Here is a 16921-nt window from a genome sequence, read left to right on the forward strand (position 1 = left end):
TACAAGAGACAGAAAATATGACAAGTGCTTACATTTTATAAAGCAGCAATAATCATCATAATAATTTAATGAATGACCTTAGGGAAAAGAAATGTGTTTAAATATGGAAATAATATAAAAACTAAACCAAGGGGCAGGAAGATGATAATTTCTTTATAGAAATAAGCTATAAAATATCTACATAAACATTCTTAACATATTCCAGTAAGACGGTAACATTTTAAAATATTTAGATTTCATTGATATGATATTCTAAAAAGGTAGCATTATAGAGACAGAAAACAGTGTCTATGGAGACAAGGCAGTGCTGGCAGGGGATGGGCTGGGAGAGCTGACTCCAGAGCAGCCAGTAAGCTTTTGCAGTGCCTGGGCTGTTCTCTATCCTGCTTGTGCTGATGGTTACATAACCATCATTGTCAAAACTCACAGAACTAAATCTTAAAAAGGCAAATTTTATTGTATGTAAATTATATCTTAATTTTTTATAGTAAAAGAATATTTTGATCTGTCATTAAAGATCTTTTTAAAAGAATCTAAAAGTACATAGATAAAAGATGACAAAAAATGAATTTTAGCCATGAAAATCCTAAAGGGGTCAATAAAGAAACAAAATTGCTTCATCATCAGAATGGGAATAAAACTGCAATCTGTTTATTCTCTGGAAGGCTGATGCACTTACCCTTTTTCTGGCTATTTACTTGATTCATTAGATATAGAAGAATAAATATTGATAAGAGCCACTGGAAATTTGAAGCAATCCTCATTCTTTTACTGGCCACCATCCAGGATGGTCGTTTCAAACATAGGTAAATATCCATCGTCTGTGCAAAGCAGTCAGTCCTAGGTTAGGAGAGGAATTTCAGAGGGTGTTCAGATTGTTCTGAAGGCTCACCTTACACTGTGCACACAAACACTCAGATTCTGACAGATTCTGAAACACTGTACATTTAGAGAGTTTGGAGATACTCATACTCAAGCTTCCCTGGCTTGTGGAGACATCAGTGATTAGACACAGCTGTCGCTTTACGTATCTACTACAAGGCCAATTTTCAAATGATGGACTTCAAGTTAAAAATTAAAAATATAATTACAAAATTATAAAAAAATTATAAGCACATGGCTATCAACTCTCTAACACTACTAAAATGTAGAAAAGCAGTGCATGAGACTGAAGTTTTGGCAATTTCAAGTAATACCTGAATTGATATTTTCATGTATTTTAATTAGTATGTTAACTTGTGTTTAGTAATTTATGACAAATTATATTAGTTTTGTTTCCCATTTACATGGTGATGGAAGGTTTCCATTTAATATCAATTTAATAATTTAAAGAGAAAAAACTAGGCTAACAGTATGGAGATGTTGCAGAAAAATACTAAATGACACACATGGCTGCAGTTCAACAAATACCCCAACAACTGTAATGGGAACAGGACCATGGGTAGAAGAGCTCTCAACAGAAATGTTGTTGAAGACAGAAACATTTAGAAGAGCGATGACTGACTGGTGGGAGGGGCTGCGACAGAAGGCACTGCTCAGGAGAGATCTGTCAGCAGGCACTTAGTGGCAGCCTCCCGAGTGCCAGGGCCTGGTCCAGCCCTGCAGGCACAGCACTACCAAGACAGAGCCTCTCCTGGCAAGGAGCTTAGACTCTAGTTCAGAGAAACAGACAAATAAGGCATTTCAGATCCTGACATGTGGTTTAAAAACTTCACTAAGGCAATGTCTTGAGTGCATGTGAGGGAGTGAACGTCTGATTCTGAGCTGAGACCTTCCTGATGAGGAGAACATTGTGATGGTAAGATGGGAAAAGTGCTCTAAACAGCAGCAAGACTCTAGGACATGAACAAGCTCACCAGGTTTAAGGACAGAAGAGAAGACGAATAAAGAGAGGAGTCAGAGAGGCAGCTAGTCAGGTCACAGAGCTCTTCATGGCCATCAGAAGAGTATGGCGTTTAATGTGGCTGAGATGAGAAGCTATCTGAATGTTTTCATCATGGGAGAGTCACAGTCTGATCTGCACCTTAGAAAGACTTCTCTGCTGCTGTGCAGCAGAGAGCTTACGGGCAGAGAACGGAGGCAGAGAAACCACAGCCCAAATAAGGTTTCCAATGACAGGGCTGAGGGTCTCAGAGGGGCAGTGGCAAGAGAAGGGCAGTTTCAGAATCTGTTCTAGAGATGGAGGGAGGATCCTATCAGCACATTACAGGAGGACAGAGTGGTGGCTGATAATATAGACTAGGTTTGAATCCCAACCAGGCCACTTACAGTGAGACCCCAAATACACTCAATGACACTTATCACGTGACCTTAACGTCTCTGTGCCTCAGTTTCCTCATCTGTAAAGGGAAGGTGATAAGTGTATTTTCCTCCCAAAGGTGTTGTGAGTCTCCAGTAAGCAAACATGTATAAAGGGCTTGCAATAGTGTCTGGCAGGTGTTAACAGCTCTTTGTGTATTTTGTGTATTGTCTGAGGTATAGGGAACACAGAAGAAGCACAGGGGATGATGACTAAATCTGATGGCTAAACAATTTTAGATGAATGGCCATAACATCTTCAGTCCTCTCTGGTGCAAGAGGAAGAAGGTTTGGATGTACAGAGCTGAAACTAAAGGATTCTAAGATCTGTTTACAGATATCAACCTCAACATGCTCCCAGTATCCACTCCAAACAGAGGCATCCTTCCTATAGAACTTAAAAGAATTGTCTGAAGAAATCCAGAGTAGCTAATGCAGACGGGTGCCAAAGAGGAAAACTTTCCACATCGGACATTTAGGGTACCCCAGAGTAATAAAATTCCCATCCACCCTTTATCCTTTCTTCCTAGAGGGAAGCCGCCAGCCAACAAGTCCTTCTGATGCACTGAAAGCTCCATGTCAGACCTAAAATTGCCTCATTGTATTCCAACATTGGCACAGGGCACCAAGGGTCACAAAACATATAACAAAGGCTAAAATATTAAAGAGAAAATTAGGATAACCAAAAGGAAAATGAAAAGTACTTCCAGAGGAAATAGGGATGATAAAGGAAACAAGAAAACCTAAAAGAAAAAAAAAAAGAACCTAAAAATCTCTAAATAGTATCCTCAGAGCAAACACAGCATAACCATAAAAAAACAAGCGGATGCAATGAAAAAGGAATAGCAGGAAAAATCGCTCTTAGAAGTTAAACATGTTGCCTGATATTAAAAATTAAAATTAAAAGATTGAGTAATCTTTCAGAAAAAAATACAAAATGTGCGAAAAGATATAAGAAATAGAGACTTGGATAAAGAGATCCAACATCTAAATAACTGGAGCCCATTGAGAGAATTCAAAAAATATTCTTCTTAGTGAAAGCAGATGTCAAAATCTCTTCTTGGTTACTGTTAAGTGCTGTCAAACACTCAGGAAATGAATCCCAAATAGCTTAGATAATTATAACCAAAACATGCACAAGGCATGAGCACACATTTCAAAATTGTTCTATTATTTTCTGGATGAATGAATAACTTCCTAGTCAATTCCAGGGTCATTGAGTTTACTTATTAGAATGAAAATGTATTCACACAATATCTAAAATGCCAGCTGATGAATTTATAGAATTACACAACCGTACAAGAATAACTGAGTAATGGAGCCAAACATGACCCTAAAACTCAAACCCTGACTAACATAATCATAAACCATATTCACCGACTGGCTAAACATTATCTTGAAATGAAACAGTCCCTCACTACAAGTTTTGATTATCCTAGAAAAGAAACACAGGCCCTACTGCCATGCCAGGAAGAAGTGCAAGAAGGGGTGGAGGGGGGCAGCTGAGGAAGAGCTCTGGACCAGGTGCTTCCAGATTTAGACTCTAATCTTGGCTCCATTACTAATTAGTGGTATGGCTGAGGGTAAATCACTTAATCCCTCCCTGCTTCAGCCTCCACCATTGGAGCACAGAGGCATGCTCTATTCAGGATCCACATAAGAGACTTCCCAAAGTGAAGCTGTAATATTCCATTCCTGCTAGCAGGGGAACAGGCGTGCAGAGAGGAGCGAGCTCACACAAAGCCTACGCCAGCAACAGCCACGGATCAAATACTCTGCTGAGGAGGTCACTGAGCAGGAGGAAGGCGGTGCTCAGGGACAGAAGGATCAATGGCAATGTCACTGAAGCCTGCTTAACTTAAAATAAGCAGGATAATAAGACTTTCTAATGTGATACATTTACATAGAGAATTCCAGGCAAGTCATTTGGGCAATATAATATTATGCTTATAACACAACTGACTTCCCTACCAAGTAAAACTTTCAAATGGACTTACTGTGGGCCAGAACAATACATGAAAAGAGACTTCTGAGGTACTTTCAGAAAAAAAGGAAGGCTTGTGAAGCTTTTCTCTGCTCATTCCTGATAGGAACATTGTCAGAATTCACTTTCTATCCCTGCCAATGCCTTATTCATTAGAGGAGCACAAATTTTTATAGAATTTCAGGAGCTAACTTTCAAAATTAGGATGCAGCAACAGGGTGCAAATGCAAATATGCAGAGGCAAAAGCAAGTAACAACAAATGTGTTCACAGCAAGTGTAAACTGCAGCCCCCTGCCTAGCATTAAGGTGGCATTCCCAGCCTCATTTTGCCAAATATACTGATTTTTCTAGACAAGGCGCAAATCTGGCATTCTAAATGAAACACCAAAGTTCGTAAATGTAAGAAAATAATACATATGTTTTGCACATTCTAAAGGCCAAACAAAATATGCTCACGGGCAGTATCCTTCCTGCCCAAGGGTTACCAGTTAGTTTCCTATACTAATATAATTCTTTTAAAGGATTTTAAAAGTCAATTAACCCTTCTGCTAAAGAAAAGTAATCATGCAGAATAAATTAATAAAATTGTTAAACGGAAGGAAGAATATCTGGTTTTATTTCTTTACACATATGCTGACCTCAGTCTTTGACCATCATGAAGCACAGGCAGAACTTAAGCTTGGGGCCCCACATGGCAAAGCTCGGTTCTGTCAACAGCATGCCACTCTGCTTTTAAAGTTCTTTTCGTGAAGATTAAGTGTTCATACATATACTTTGACTTCTATTTTTCTCAACCTTAAGAATTCTGGTTCCAGTGTACATAAGGTTTAGGGCTTTCGTCCTTAAGAAAATTAGAAAAAAAGCATTGAGAAAAGTAAAGCTGAATACCAGAAACTGTAGTCCCAACCATTTTGTTGCTTATTTTGTCTCTGTTCTCCTCTCCCTATCACCCTTCTCTATATATACACATAAATATGGTGGGAGTGGTGGGGACAGGTAGGTAGAGAGGGAGGGGGAAACAATGACAGGGTAGTGAGTCAGCATATCCTGCTGGCATGAACCCAGCCTGGTGGCACTGTGGCCTCCAGCCTTATGTGCAGAAGGAGGCCTCAGGCAACACCTGCACAGTCAGGGTGAAAGGAATCAAGACTACCCAAAGCATCTTTTATTTCAAGAATATCTATCTTTTTGCCATACAATGAGATAATTCCCTTGTCATTAATTCTTAAAAGAAATTAAACACTAAGCTGGAACACTCCAGTGAGAAAAGACTCTGAACTATTGTAAAGGTAAATAAGCCTAGAATGGGTCGCTCAACTGACAAGAGTGGAGATGCTGGGAGCCGACCCAAGCAAGGGCAATTACACAGGCATTAAAAGTACCCACACTGCTCATTTGTATTCTTCCTAGTGTCCCTTTCTTTACTGTTTCCTAGGAGGAAACATAAACATTGTTTAACAACTTTTACCAGCAACTAATTTTCCTTATCCAACTTCCCTCCCACAAGATTTTAAACTTCTCAAGCATTTGCTCCCAGTGATGAAGGCTTTTGAGGATCATAAACTGTGCAGTTAGGTAGACTCTATCGTGTTATTAAAGTGAAGTGTAGGGTCTCTTCAAGTTAAAAAAGAAATACTTATGAAAAACAGAAACTTGACCAGACTGAGAAGTTCTATCTAGGAAGACTAGACTGCACAAGAAGATATGAATAGCTTTTCAGAAAGAGGGAAGCTGGAACAAAGTGATGTTTCAAGGAGATTAGCTAGGATATGGCTGCAGTAACAAAGATGTATGCAAAATTTTCAGTATATAGATCTAGTCCTAGCAAAAATCTAGTCCACAAAGAGCCCACAACCCAGCACAAGGAATCGGAAAAGACTGATACCAAGATGCATCACTGAGAATAACAAAATAACTGTATCGAAGATGTTACAAGCTTCCAGGGAGGGGGAGGCGATACTGAAGGGCTCAGGAATAAGAACATCAGAATAAATCACTCAAGTAAGGCCTCTGTGACTTGCCGTGTGAGTGCGGACAAACCCCCACTGTAATTCAGGGATGTTGACAGTACCACCTCCAGAGCAGGTTATGGGTGTACATGAGACACTGGGTATTTGACCCATAAATGTTCTTGAGAAGGGAGGGAACATACCAGACTTCTTAGCACTGAAAGCTAAAAAGAACACCTTCCAAAATATAAGTGAAAATTATTTTCACACTTGAATTCTATACCCATATTGTTGAGTGGATAACATACATTTTACAAAGACATGCAAGATGTCAAAAGATATATCACCTTCCATGTACCCATTATCTGGAAGCTACTGCAGGACATGACTGACCAAAATGAGGTAGAAAACAAAACAAAAAAGAACAAGAGAGAAAATATACAATCCATACAAGTGGAGTCAGAACCTAGAAAGAGGTCTGGCATGCTGCTCCTGCTGTTGTCCAGGCCATGCTAAAATGGGCCATTCCAACAGCTGCTGGACCCTTCATGACTCCTTAGACCAGCACACGCTTTCCCTTCTGGCTAATTTCATCTGCACCCTCCTCAAGTCAGCGGTGGCGCTCCTAGCAGGAAGCGTGTTTGTCATCACCTCTGAGAGTTCCCAGACAGTTAGATGCCACCTTCTGCTGCTTCCATAACACTTTAATTACATTTTTGCTATGGGGGTTGCACAATTCATATTCCATAGGCCAATCTTACCCGCTTCTTGAATTTATAAATCTTTCTAGAACACAGCCATGCCCATTAGTTTAAGTACAACCAATGGCTACTTTCCCATGACAATGTTAGAGCTGAGTGGCTGGGATAGAGATGGAATCATCCACAAAGCCTAAAATATTTACTGCCTGCCCCTTTACAGAAAGAGTTTGCTGACTTCTGCTCTACTGCTTCACTTCCCAATCTCATAATTCTCCCCAGAGACTGTCAGATCATTGAAAGCAAAAACATCCTTGAGTTCACTGTAACCCTCAGTGTCCAAGCAGTGCCTGGCACAAAGCAGACACCAAAAACTCTAAGCTAGCTGGCCAAATGAATACCAAGGCACAAATGATTATATGCCCACACAGTATGCTTTCATTGTTAGGCTGCATGCTAACCCAGGTACTGCCAACACTAGGAATGTAAGTTAGAGCTCTGGCTCCCAAACTGTACTGAAGCACCCTGGACACCAACACAAACTGACAGAGCTATCACAGAATATCTTAAGTTTTTGAAGGAAACAACACGGTATCTGTCCAACATTCTGAAAACCTTTAGTTCAAGGTAGTCCACAGTTTCAATATTTGGTCACGCTACATTTTTTTCTGTGACATTGTATCTTTATCTTTGGTGAAGGGACAGACGGACTAGTAATTGCTGGGATAAAACACAAGTACTACCCAAACAAATCAATGTAGAAATGGAAATGACGGTGCTCGTGTCATATCTGTTTTCAAGATTTGAGAAGCTATGTAGTACTAAATAGGTTCACACATCTCATCAGTAATTAAGGCTTTTTAAGAATGAAATAAAAATACTACCACAGGCGCTCCATATCTGAGGGTTCCATAACCACAGATTTAACCAACTTTGGATTGAAAATATTCGGGAAACAAAACCAATAAGAGATAAGAGTACAACAATAAAAAAACAGTATAAAAACAGTACCGTGTAACAACTGCTTATATAGGATTAACAGTGCATTAGGGATGATTTAAAGTCATCTAGAGATGATTTAAAGCATATGAGAGGATAAGCACACGTTATATACAAACACCACACCATTTTACATTAGGGACTCGGGCAGCCAAAGATTTTGGCATCTGTGCAGGTCTTGGAACCTGTCCCCATAGAGACAGAGGGATGATTATATTTTTGCTATGGGGGTTGCACAATTCATATTCCATAGGCCAATCTTACCCACTTCTTGAATTTGTAAATATTTCTAGAACACAGCCATGCCCATTAGTAGAGGCATTGTCTCCCATACTTCTAATTCTTCCATCTTTCAGGACTCACTCTATCAGACTTCAGAGTAGTATCTGACTACTCATATCCTACCTCAACTAAACTCCAAGAGTGACTGGTATGTAACAGTCTTCAATAAATATAAATCTCTATCAAACGAATTAACTTGTTTCTTCCATTTAAATGATGAAGCACTCTATTAAACAACCTGAAGAACATTCCTCCAAGAAATCTTTAACGTGCAAAAAACCATCATGAAAACTTATCTCTAAAAAGAAACAGGAACATCTCCATTTCCCAGTACTTCTCACTAATACCAAGGATTGTCTTAAAATATATTTATATATATATATATATATATATATATATATATATATATATATATATATATATATTCTGTTGGGCCATAAATAGCATTTCTTTTATTGTGTAATTAAAATATCCTTTTATATGTTTAATGGTAATTTGCAATGCTTTATTTATAAGCTGTTTATTCTATCTTTTGCCCCTTTTCTATTTGGGCATTAATCATTTCCTTAATGATTGCTGAGAAAAAAAGATCTTAATATGCATATTAACTCTGTTATATACATAGAAAATAGATTTCCCAATTGCTTTACTTTCCAGTGAGTCTTTTGTTTGACCCTTACTAGATCAGATTTCTCTATTTTGTCCTTTGTGGTTTCCAACCATAAAGGTTTCTCTCACGCCAGGACAATACAAATTCTCCCAATGTTACCTTCAAATACATTTAAAGCGTTTCACATTTTAAGCTTTATGCCATATAAAATTAATTTCAGTGAACAGCTGAGTCAAGGACCCACCTTTTCTGTTTCCCACTAAATGGCTACCACTTATTCCCAAATCATTTATTAGGTAATCCATTCCTTCCTTCACTTACTTGAGATGCCATTAAGATTCTATTCCTACTCAGCTTCCTTGATGGGACTCCTTAGCCCACTGCTCCTTCCAGCCTTCACTTCCTGGCTGAACAATATTATCTGTGCTTGTGGCGATAACATCACTCATATGCTAATTACTTCCAAATCCGTGTTCCCAGGATTGGCTTCTTCCCAGTTACAGGCTATTCGGTAGACAATTTCTTGCTTACTTACACAAATCCACTCAAGTAAAGTTCCTTTGGGAATGACAAAATACTCTGATCCTTCATATCCACATGGATATTTCAGATTCCTCAAACACTCCAGATGTACTGAATTAAACTCACTTCCCCCTCCAAACCTGCTCTCTTGTGCTGTTTTAGCCCATGGCACCAGTGTCTTCTGAGTAACCCTGACTCTTCCTTCTTCCTCACACCTCCCACCTGACTTGCCACTTTTACCTAAAACATGCCTTGACTCTTTCCCCATCTTCTCCCCTAAGTCCATTTCCACAGCTCTAGAGGCTCAGACCCTCCTCACCCTCTGGCAAACCTAACTTACAATCCTCCAGTGAGGCCCTCACACAATCCATCTTCCACAGTGAGTTGCAAGGCTTTAAACAGTATCTATATCACTAACCCAATCATTCTCTGAAAGTCCAGGCCAAATATCAGGAGGCTGGCCCACCAACAGCTCAGACATCCATCCACACTCAAATTCACCAATCTATTCCACAATCTTCTTCCACTTCCTCGATTCCTTTCCTAGGGGCATCTCTTCCTCTTGGCTCTCATGCTGACCACTATGTCCAACTAGACATGGTGCTCTGTTTATGTTTCCACTGTACATCAATTTCCACTTTGGGCACTGATCTTATCATACCAAGTATTATAGAGATCATTCTCTCCCTTCCTTTTACACCCTCTTTTCCACTATAAGCTAAGAGCAGAGCCCATGGCACCAGTGTCTTCTAAGTAACCCTGACTCTTCCTTCCTTACAAAGAAAAGAAGTAAAGGTTACTTCTGAGTAACCTTTACTCTTCCTTCTTTGTAAAATCCATGCATCTAGAAATGCTTTATATCCACTACACATTCAAGATTTATTTGGTGACTGAAGCAAATCCATTCAAATAGAGTCCTCGGTGAGCACTTAAAATATTTTCATGCCACTCAGTTGTTTCTTTACATTCTGAAGAGTAAGCTGACAAACATGCTTTTGAATGAACCTGTTTGCTATACAAATTTATTAATGAAAAGATAATACTGGCTCAAATTGAAGTGGTTTTTTTTTGCTTTTTTGGGGGGTGCTGGGGGAGGGTAATACATAGAGCAAAACTATCTCTAAAGGCCTTTCTAAATTCTAGAAGGGGGAAAAATACTAATTACACAATAATTCTATCTAGGTAACATGCTGGTTTTACCTAACTCTACCATGCAAAATATAATTTATACATGTATTTCAGATATTATGCATTATTTATATACTGTTTATTAAGGAGCAGCCACTTTTCTAAGTTCTTCAAATGCAAAATTTGATTTCATTTTCTGTCAATTCTATAAGGTCATTATTATTATTTCCCTCTTTTCATAATAAAAAAAAAAAAACAGAGGCACCGAGAGGTCACAAAGCAAGTAAGGAGCAGTGTGGGGACTGCAGCCAACTCTGCAAATCTCAATTCCAGGCTATTACACTAAACTGTAAAATTAGCAACTAAGCTGGAGTCAGGAGCCCTGGACTCCAGTCCCTATTCCACAACTGAATAAGTGACAGGTAGGGGCTCACAGATAAATCACCTAACATCTCAGGTCTTAGCTCTCAAATTACACAATTAAGATCCAGTACCTGCTTTCCCTACTTTAAGTATCATAAGAAACTTACAGTTGTTTTGTTTTCAGGACACCTTGTTTGTCACCTGCAGGAACAAACTGGTAGATGTACAATGTGATTAGAAATTCGGCTGTCCCCCAATCCTGTCTGGTGAATACTGTTGCTAGGGGAAAAACCACCTGCTATACCAAGCACTTCCACTAATCACATTACGACAAAGATCAGACAGTTTATGTTCACAGAACAAATGGAAAATAACTGCCATCTTACTGTTCTCCTTCCAACTCTAAGTACACTTTTAATTGGTTAAGCTCTCAACTCAGCAGGTGCAAACTCAAACATACTCCAAGAGCCAGCCAGAAGAAATGACTGGAGCCAGTCACATGATACACGCTGGCAGGCAGCCCCTCACCAGTTCCTTGTGTCTGTATTATACCACATAGGACGAGCAGCCAGTATAGCCACAGATCTTCCAGTTTTTCCAAAAGGGCAGGAAATCTAGGTTGTTGGTTTTTGTTTTTTTGTTTTTTTAAATAATTATTATTACAAAATCTCCATTGTTACAAATAATATGGATATTATTACAAAATCTCCATACAACATTTATTTTTAAATGCTGGCAATTAATTTCAATTTTTTAAAGAAACACTATGTGGGCCAAAGAAAATACATTTGCAGGCCAAATATAGTTCTTAGGGCACCAGTTAACCTTTCACAAAATGTATTGGCATTAAAAAATTCTTGTCTTGCTGCTGAAATAATCTTAAAATATAAACTGTTTTAAAACCTAGATTTCTATGCACAGATGTTGATCAAAATGTGCCTGAATGTTTTCTTAACAGTCTTCAGGGTCAGAATCTGAAGCGCTCCACTACAAAATAATTCAAAACTTTTTTCTTTATGACATTATTTAATCCCAGATATCAAAATCCTAAGCATCATCTTAGATTATGCTTCCCAAAACAACAACAAATAAAATTTAGCTCTGGCTTCAGACCATGGTCTACAACATCTTCCAAGCAGGTGAAGCCTAAGAATGGAACAGAGAATGAAAAACCTAACAGCACCTAACATAACTGATATTTGCCAAAGCTATTTCAGAAAAGGGCATTCTTGTTAAGAAATAAAATTCTACAGACCAGAGGCCTGTGAGCTTGATAACTGATCCTGGATAAGATGATCAATGGTATTAAGAAAGGAATCCCAGGAGATATCAGACCCATGCATGTCAACCCATCCTTAGCCTCGACTGGATAAGCTGCTAGACTGGGAAAAAAGCAAGAATCAGAAACAACAAAATCTATTTCTGCTTGAACAAAATCTTTTCTAATACATGAAAGATGTGCATTAACAAGGTAAAGAAATTCAAGCTGTGTAAACAGAGTGAAGAGACTGCTTTTACCACACGATCAGCCTTACTCAGAGTGTTAATTGGTGGGATGATGTCAACCTGGACAAAAGTGATATAGAGAATTATCAAAGAGTTCTGTTTTTCTTGATATTTTCAATAATGAGTTGAATGAAGATATAGGAATCACGTTCACCTTATCTGTGGATGGAAAAAGTGGGCAAAATAGCAAATATACAGGTTGTAATAAAAAGATTCTAATAAATAAATCCAATAAAATAAACTTTTCATGGATGTCAGGGTCCAAAATGAAATGATAATGTTGATAACAATAACACAGAAAATAAACACACACAGATGGGAGAAGATATGATTTAGCAGCAACACATGGGAAAACCACAAAAAAAAAAATGGTTAACAAGCAAGGCCAATATTGTAAGATGGCCATAAAAATACTAAGAAGGATGACTCTTTCATCTCCTCACTTTATCAGACATAAAGTATCTAAAATCCTGTCCTCCTGTGGTATTAAAATTGAAGGATTCATTTTAGTTTGAAAAATAAGTAGATAATCTAATATAAATATAAATTTAACATTAATATGAAACATAAATTATAATTGTTGGTTTTATTACTGCCCAAGTCATAAGTTCTTGCTTCAATATAAATCTTACTCTAAATATTCTCATCCCATCTCACCAGAGGTGGCCAGCTACTTTCTATTTCATAAAAGTACAGCAACTTTTAGCAACTTTAGGGTAAGGCATCAATAAAACTGTGTTTCAGAGCTTTAAATAACACACCATTTTTTACTATAATAAGTTTAATCAGAAGCTTTATAAAAAGGACATGGTAGAAGGTGGTAGAGGCAGCACAAGGGATGCTTCTAGTTATGACTTCCACCTGCGTCACTGCCTCAAATTTACTAGGCAAATAAGGACAAATCTCCAGAGTCAGGCCTGGTTGGGGGCTCTTTCCCTCAGCCTGGACAAATGCAATGCTACTAACTGGTCTCAGGACTTCTGATCCTCCCATAGCATGAATGTCAGTCTTGCATGCCTAGAATCCTCCAAGGCTCTCCCTGGCCTACTAAATGTGTAAACATGTCAGGCTCTGTGGTGCCTCACTCTTCCCGCACAGACAGATTATCTACCCAGAATGTCCTTCCCACTCCACTCTTCCTTGTGCCTTTAACACATATCAACTCATCCTTCAAATTTCAGTGTGTGTTGTTCCAGATCCAACCTTCCCCACTGTTCTCAGGGCATCATGCATATGCTTATGTTACTACATATAATATTATATAGCAATGATTTATAAAACCATCTTTCTCACCAAACTGAGCCCAATGAAGATTTTTTTTTCCCCTGGAAAAAAAATATGTACAACAAATACGACAAGTATCGTTATACTTAGGATACACAAAGGGCTAAAAAAAGATGCTAAAGCAAGATGAATACCTTCAATAGAAATAAAAATATGCAACTCACACACTAAGAAATATAAATGAGCAATAAACACGAAAATGACATGAAACCATATTTCTACTGATTGGAAAACGTTTATAAGAATGATACTAGAACTACCCTGGACAACGTGGAGAAATTGCAACCCAACCTGTAGTTGTGTAAGGTCACAGGGCCGCTTGCTCCAGGGAGGCCCGAGCACTTAACCTGCACTCTCACGACCCTCCAAAGAGGTTTGGTATCTTTCACATGGTACACACAAGGAAACAGATTAAGTGACTTACCCAAATTATTGTGGCTCATAAGAAGCAAAGCCAGAATTTGAACCTAGACTTGCGATTGTGACTCTAAATTGTGAGCCATTATGTTGTCTTTCTAATCAAAAGCCTTTCACTCAGTAACAATAGGAATGATGAAGATAAACCAAGGCTGCAAATATTTATCACGAGCTCACTATGTGGTAGGCTCTGTGTCAAGCACTTCACATGCAACTCATAATTCACTTGTAGGAAATTTTCCTCAGGAGATATCAGACGAAATTTCAAAGGTGTGTACACTAAATGCACTTATAATTTAAATGAAATAACCTGAATGTCCATCAATTTGGGATTGATTAAAGAAGATGACATCTCTGCATGCATTCCAGCCCACTTCTCTCTATCTGTACTCTTAATAATTTCTCAATCATGTTAAAATCTATATGTAATTTTAAAATGTATCTTACCCTTACTTCCTCACAGATGTATATGCCACTTTCTACCTGACTTTTCTTCAGATATATGTACAACTTGTCACCTGCAAGTCTCATAGGTATCTTGAACTTACTATGTCCAAAAACTGATTCTTGGTTCTTTGTTCTTCCCCTAACCTACACCCTCTCAAATATGGCTAATTTATTCAAGCAAAAAACCCTAGCATTCATTCCTTTCCTTCCCCATCAGCCTCTACCCACCCCTTATGTACTATTAGCTGCTACACCTTCAAATGCATGCTGAAGGAAAGCACACCCATCATCCTCAACACTACCTCCAAATTAAGCGTACCAGCCTCTTTGCCTGAACTGCTATGAGAGCCTCTGAAGTGGTCCTCTTGTTTCCAGTCTTGCTCCCCACCAATCCACTCTGCATAAAGCAAAACCTTTCAAAAATAGCTATCAGATCATGTCACTCCCCAGTTTAATACTGTCTGGTGGATTCTCTTCATAAGCACACCCACTCTTTGCCCTGCATCCCCTTCCACACTCTTCACACAAGCTTCTCTCCTTTGGTCACTGGCTTCCAGTCTCTAGGGTCTCCTTCCATTCCTCACATGCACCTACTCAGTCCACCGAGGCCCCTGGGACTTGTTACTCCTATCATGGGGAATCACCTTCCCCTGACTCTTCTCATCATTCAAGTCGAGTTAACACTCGCTTCCTCAGGAAAGCCTTTCCCCATCACCTAGAAAAGAGGACAATTCCCTGCCTGCTTCCCTCCTACAAATGCTGCACCACAAACACACACTGCTCACTCTTCATTGCGGTATCGTATTTTATACTCTTCAGCATACTCATCAGACAGCATACTCATCAATATCTAAAGACATATGCATACATCATTCCTGGCTTATTGTCCCTCCCTCCCCATCTAGATGCTGTGCTCCATGAGTATCCAGTACTGAATATCCAGCTGTTACTGAGTATCCAGTACTGAATATCCAATACTGAATATCGACCTGAGAGTTCAGCGTCTCGGTGGGGAGGAAGAGACAGAAAGCAAGTTCCTATTCAGCACTCCTCTTCAGTGCTATAGCGCCCAGCAACTAGAAAAATTGTCAGGCACACAAACAGCATGCAGTAAATAGTTGTTAAATAAACTGAATGTAGTGCATAGTTATGCACCATGGAAGATTATCAATGTAAGTCAAAAAATTTAAGTCATGTTATAAAACAGTATGTACGTACCATTCCAAACATGGTTTAACATATTTGGAGATGCAGGCATAAATACGTACATACGTGTGTGTGTGTGTGTGTGTGTGTGTGTGTCTGTGTGTGTATGCACAGAAATTAATCTAGAATGATATGTAACAATGTTGCTTGGGGTTGTCCCTGAATGATGCAACTGAAATTTTTTTGTATTTTTATTTATATTCCCTGAGCTTTCTTAATTTTTACAAAATGAGCATTCTTACTTTTATAATTTTTAAAAAGCTACTTATATTTTAAAAAATAACAATCCAATGTAAAAATCAAATGACGGATAAATCACAAAATAAAAACAGCTAATAAAATGAACAAATATTTTATTTCCTAGTACTCAAATAATTATGTGGAGAAAATAAAATAAACTATATCAAAAGTCTTAAAGGTATTTAGTTGTTTTGACTCAATAAACGAATTTGAAGAGAAGAATGCAAAATTTATTGGAGACGGGGGAAAATCCAGCTTTATGCTTAAATATATTTACTGTAGCTTTAATTATGAACTGGAAAAGTTTAAAACAATGTAAATGCTCAAGTGATGGTTCATCCAGAGAATAAAATGTTACACAGTTATCAATATATACTAAAGAACTTTTAGCAACATGAAGAAACATATCACATACCATTACATGAAAAGATGGGGAATAAAACTGAATATCCAGTATGACCTGAACTAAATGAAAAGAGTGAAGGAAAAGATGGGCAAAGAAATGTTACATACCATTGTTTAAAATTGGCAGGCTTTGCCTTCAGATGTGTTTTGTTTGAACCAAATTCTTAAAACAAACAAAATTATAAAATCCTTGAATTATTTGTCAACATTGCAAAACAGAGTGTTTAAAAATAGAGTGTTTAAAAATCAAAACTAAGAAGCTCTTGAAATACTCATTCCACATCCCACAGGACACCAATCAATGCCAGGTAAGAGCAGTGGCTCCTTCCTAAGAACATGTGTTCTAGAGTTTTTCATAGTTCTCACCTTCCTTATTGGTCCTCAAAACTGAGACAAGTTTCAGTTGCCATTTACCATTTAGATTGTCACTGTTGTCTCTCTTGCAGTAGAATTAAAAAGAAAGTGACATACTCCTGATTGTCTATCAAAAGCATAAAGACAAAAGGCAGGCCAGGCCAACTTGCACAATTTACATAACGTCCACTGTCCTTGTAAGCATTTGAGTTTTTGCTCCCAGCAGTA

At 38.3% G+C, this 16921-nt stretch overlaps 1 protein-coding gene across 1 annotated transcript in view; it reads right to left on the minus strand.

Moving 5' to 3' along the window:
• LIFR (LIF receptor subunit alpha) overlaps window positions 1–16921 on the minus strand; it is an 81567-nt gene that overhangs the window by 55224 nt on the left and 9422 nt on the right. Inside the window, exon 2 of the mRNA XM_017505881.2 lies at window positions 680–840. Coding sequence (XP_017361370.1) covers window positions 680–818 — 139 coding nt within the window. The 5' untranslated portion in view covers window positions 819–840. The remainder of the gene's footprint in view (window positions 1–679; window positions 841–16921) is intronic.

This window comes from Cebus imitator, unplaced genomic scaffold, assembly GCF_001604975.1.
Source record: "Cebus imitator isolate Cc_AM_T3 unplaced genomic scaffold, Cebus_imitator-1.0 Scaffold344, whole genome shotgun sequence".
Classification (NCBI taxonomy): Eukaryota; Metazoa; Chordata; class Mammalia; order Primates; family Cebidae; genus Cebus; species Cebus imitator.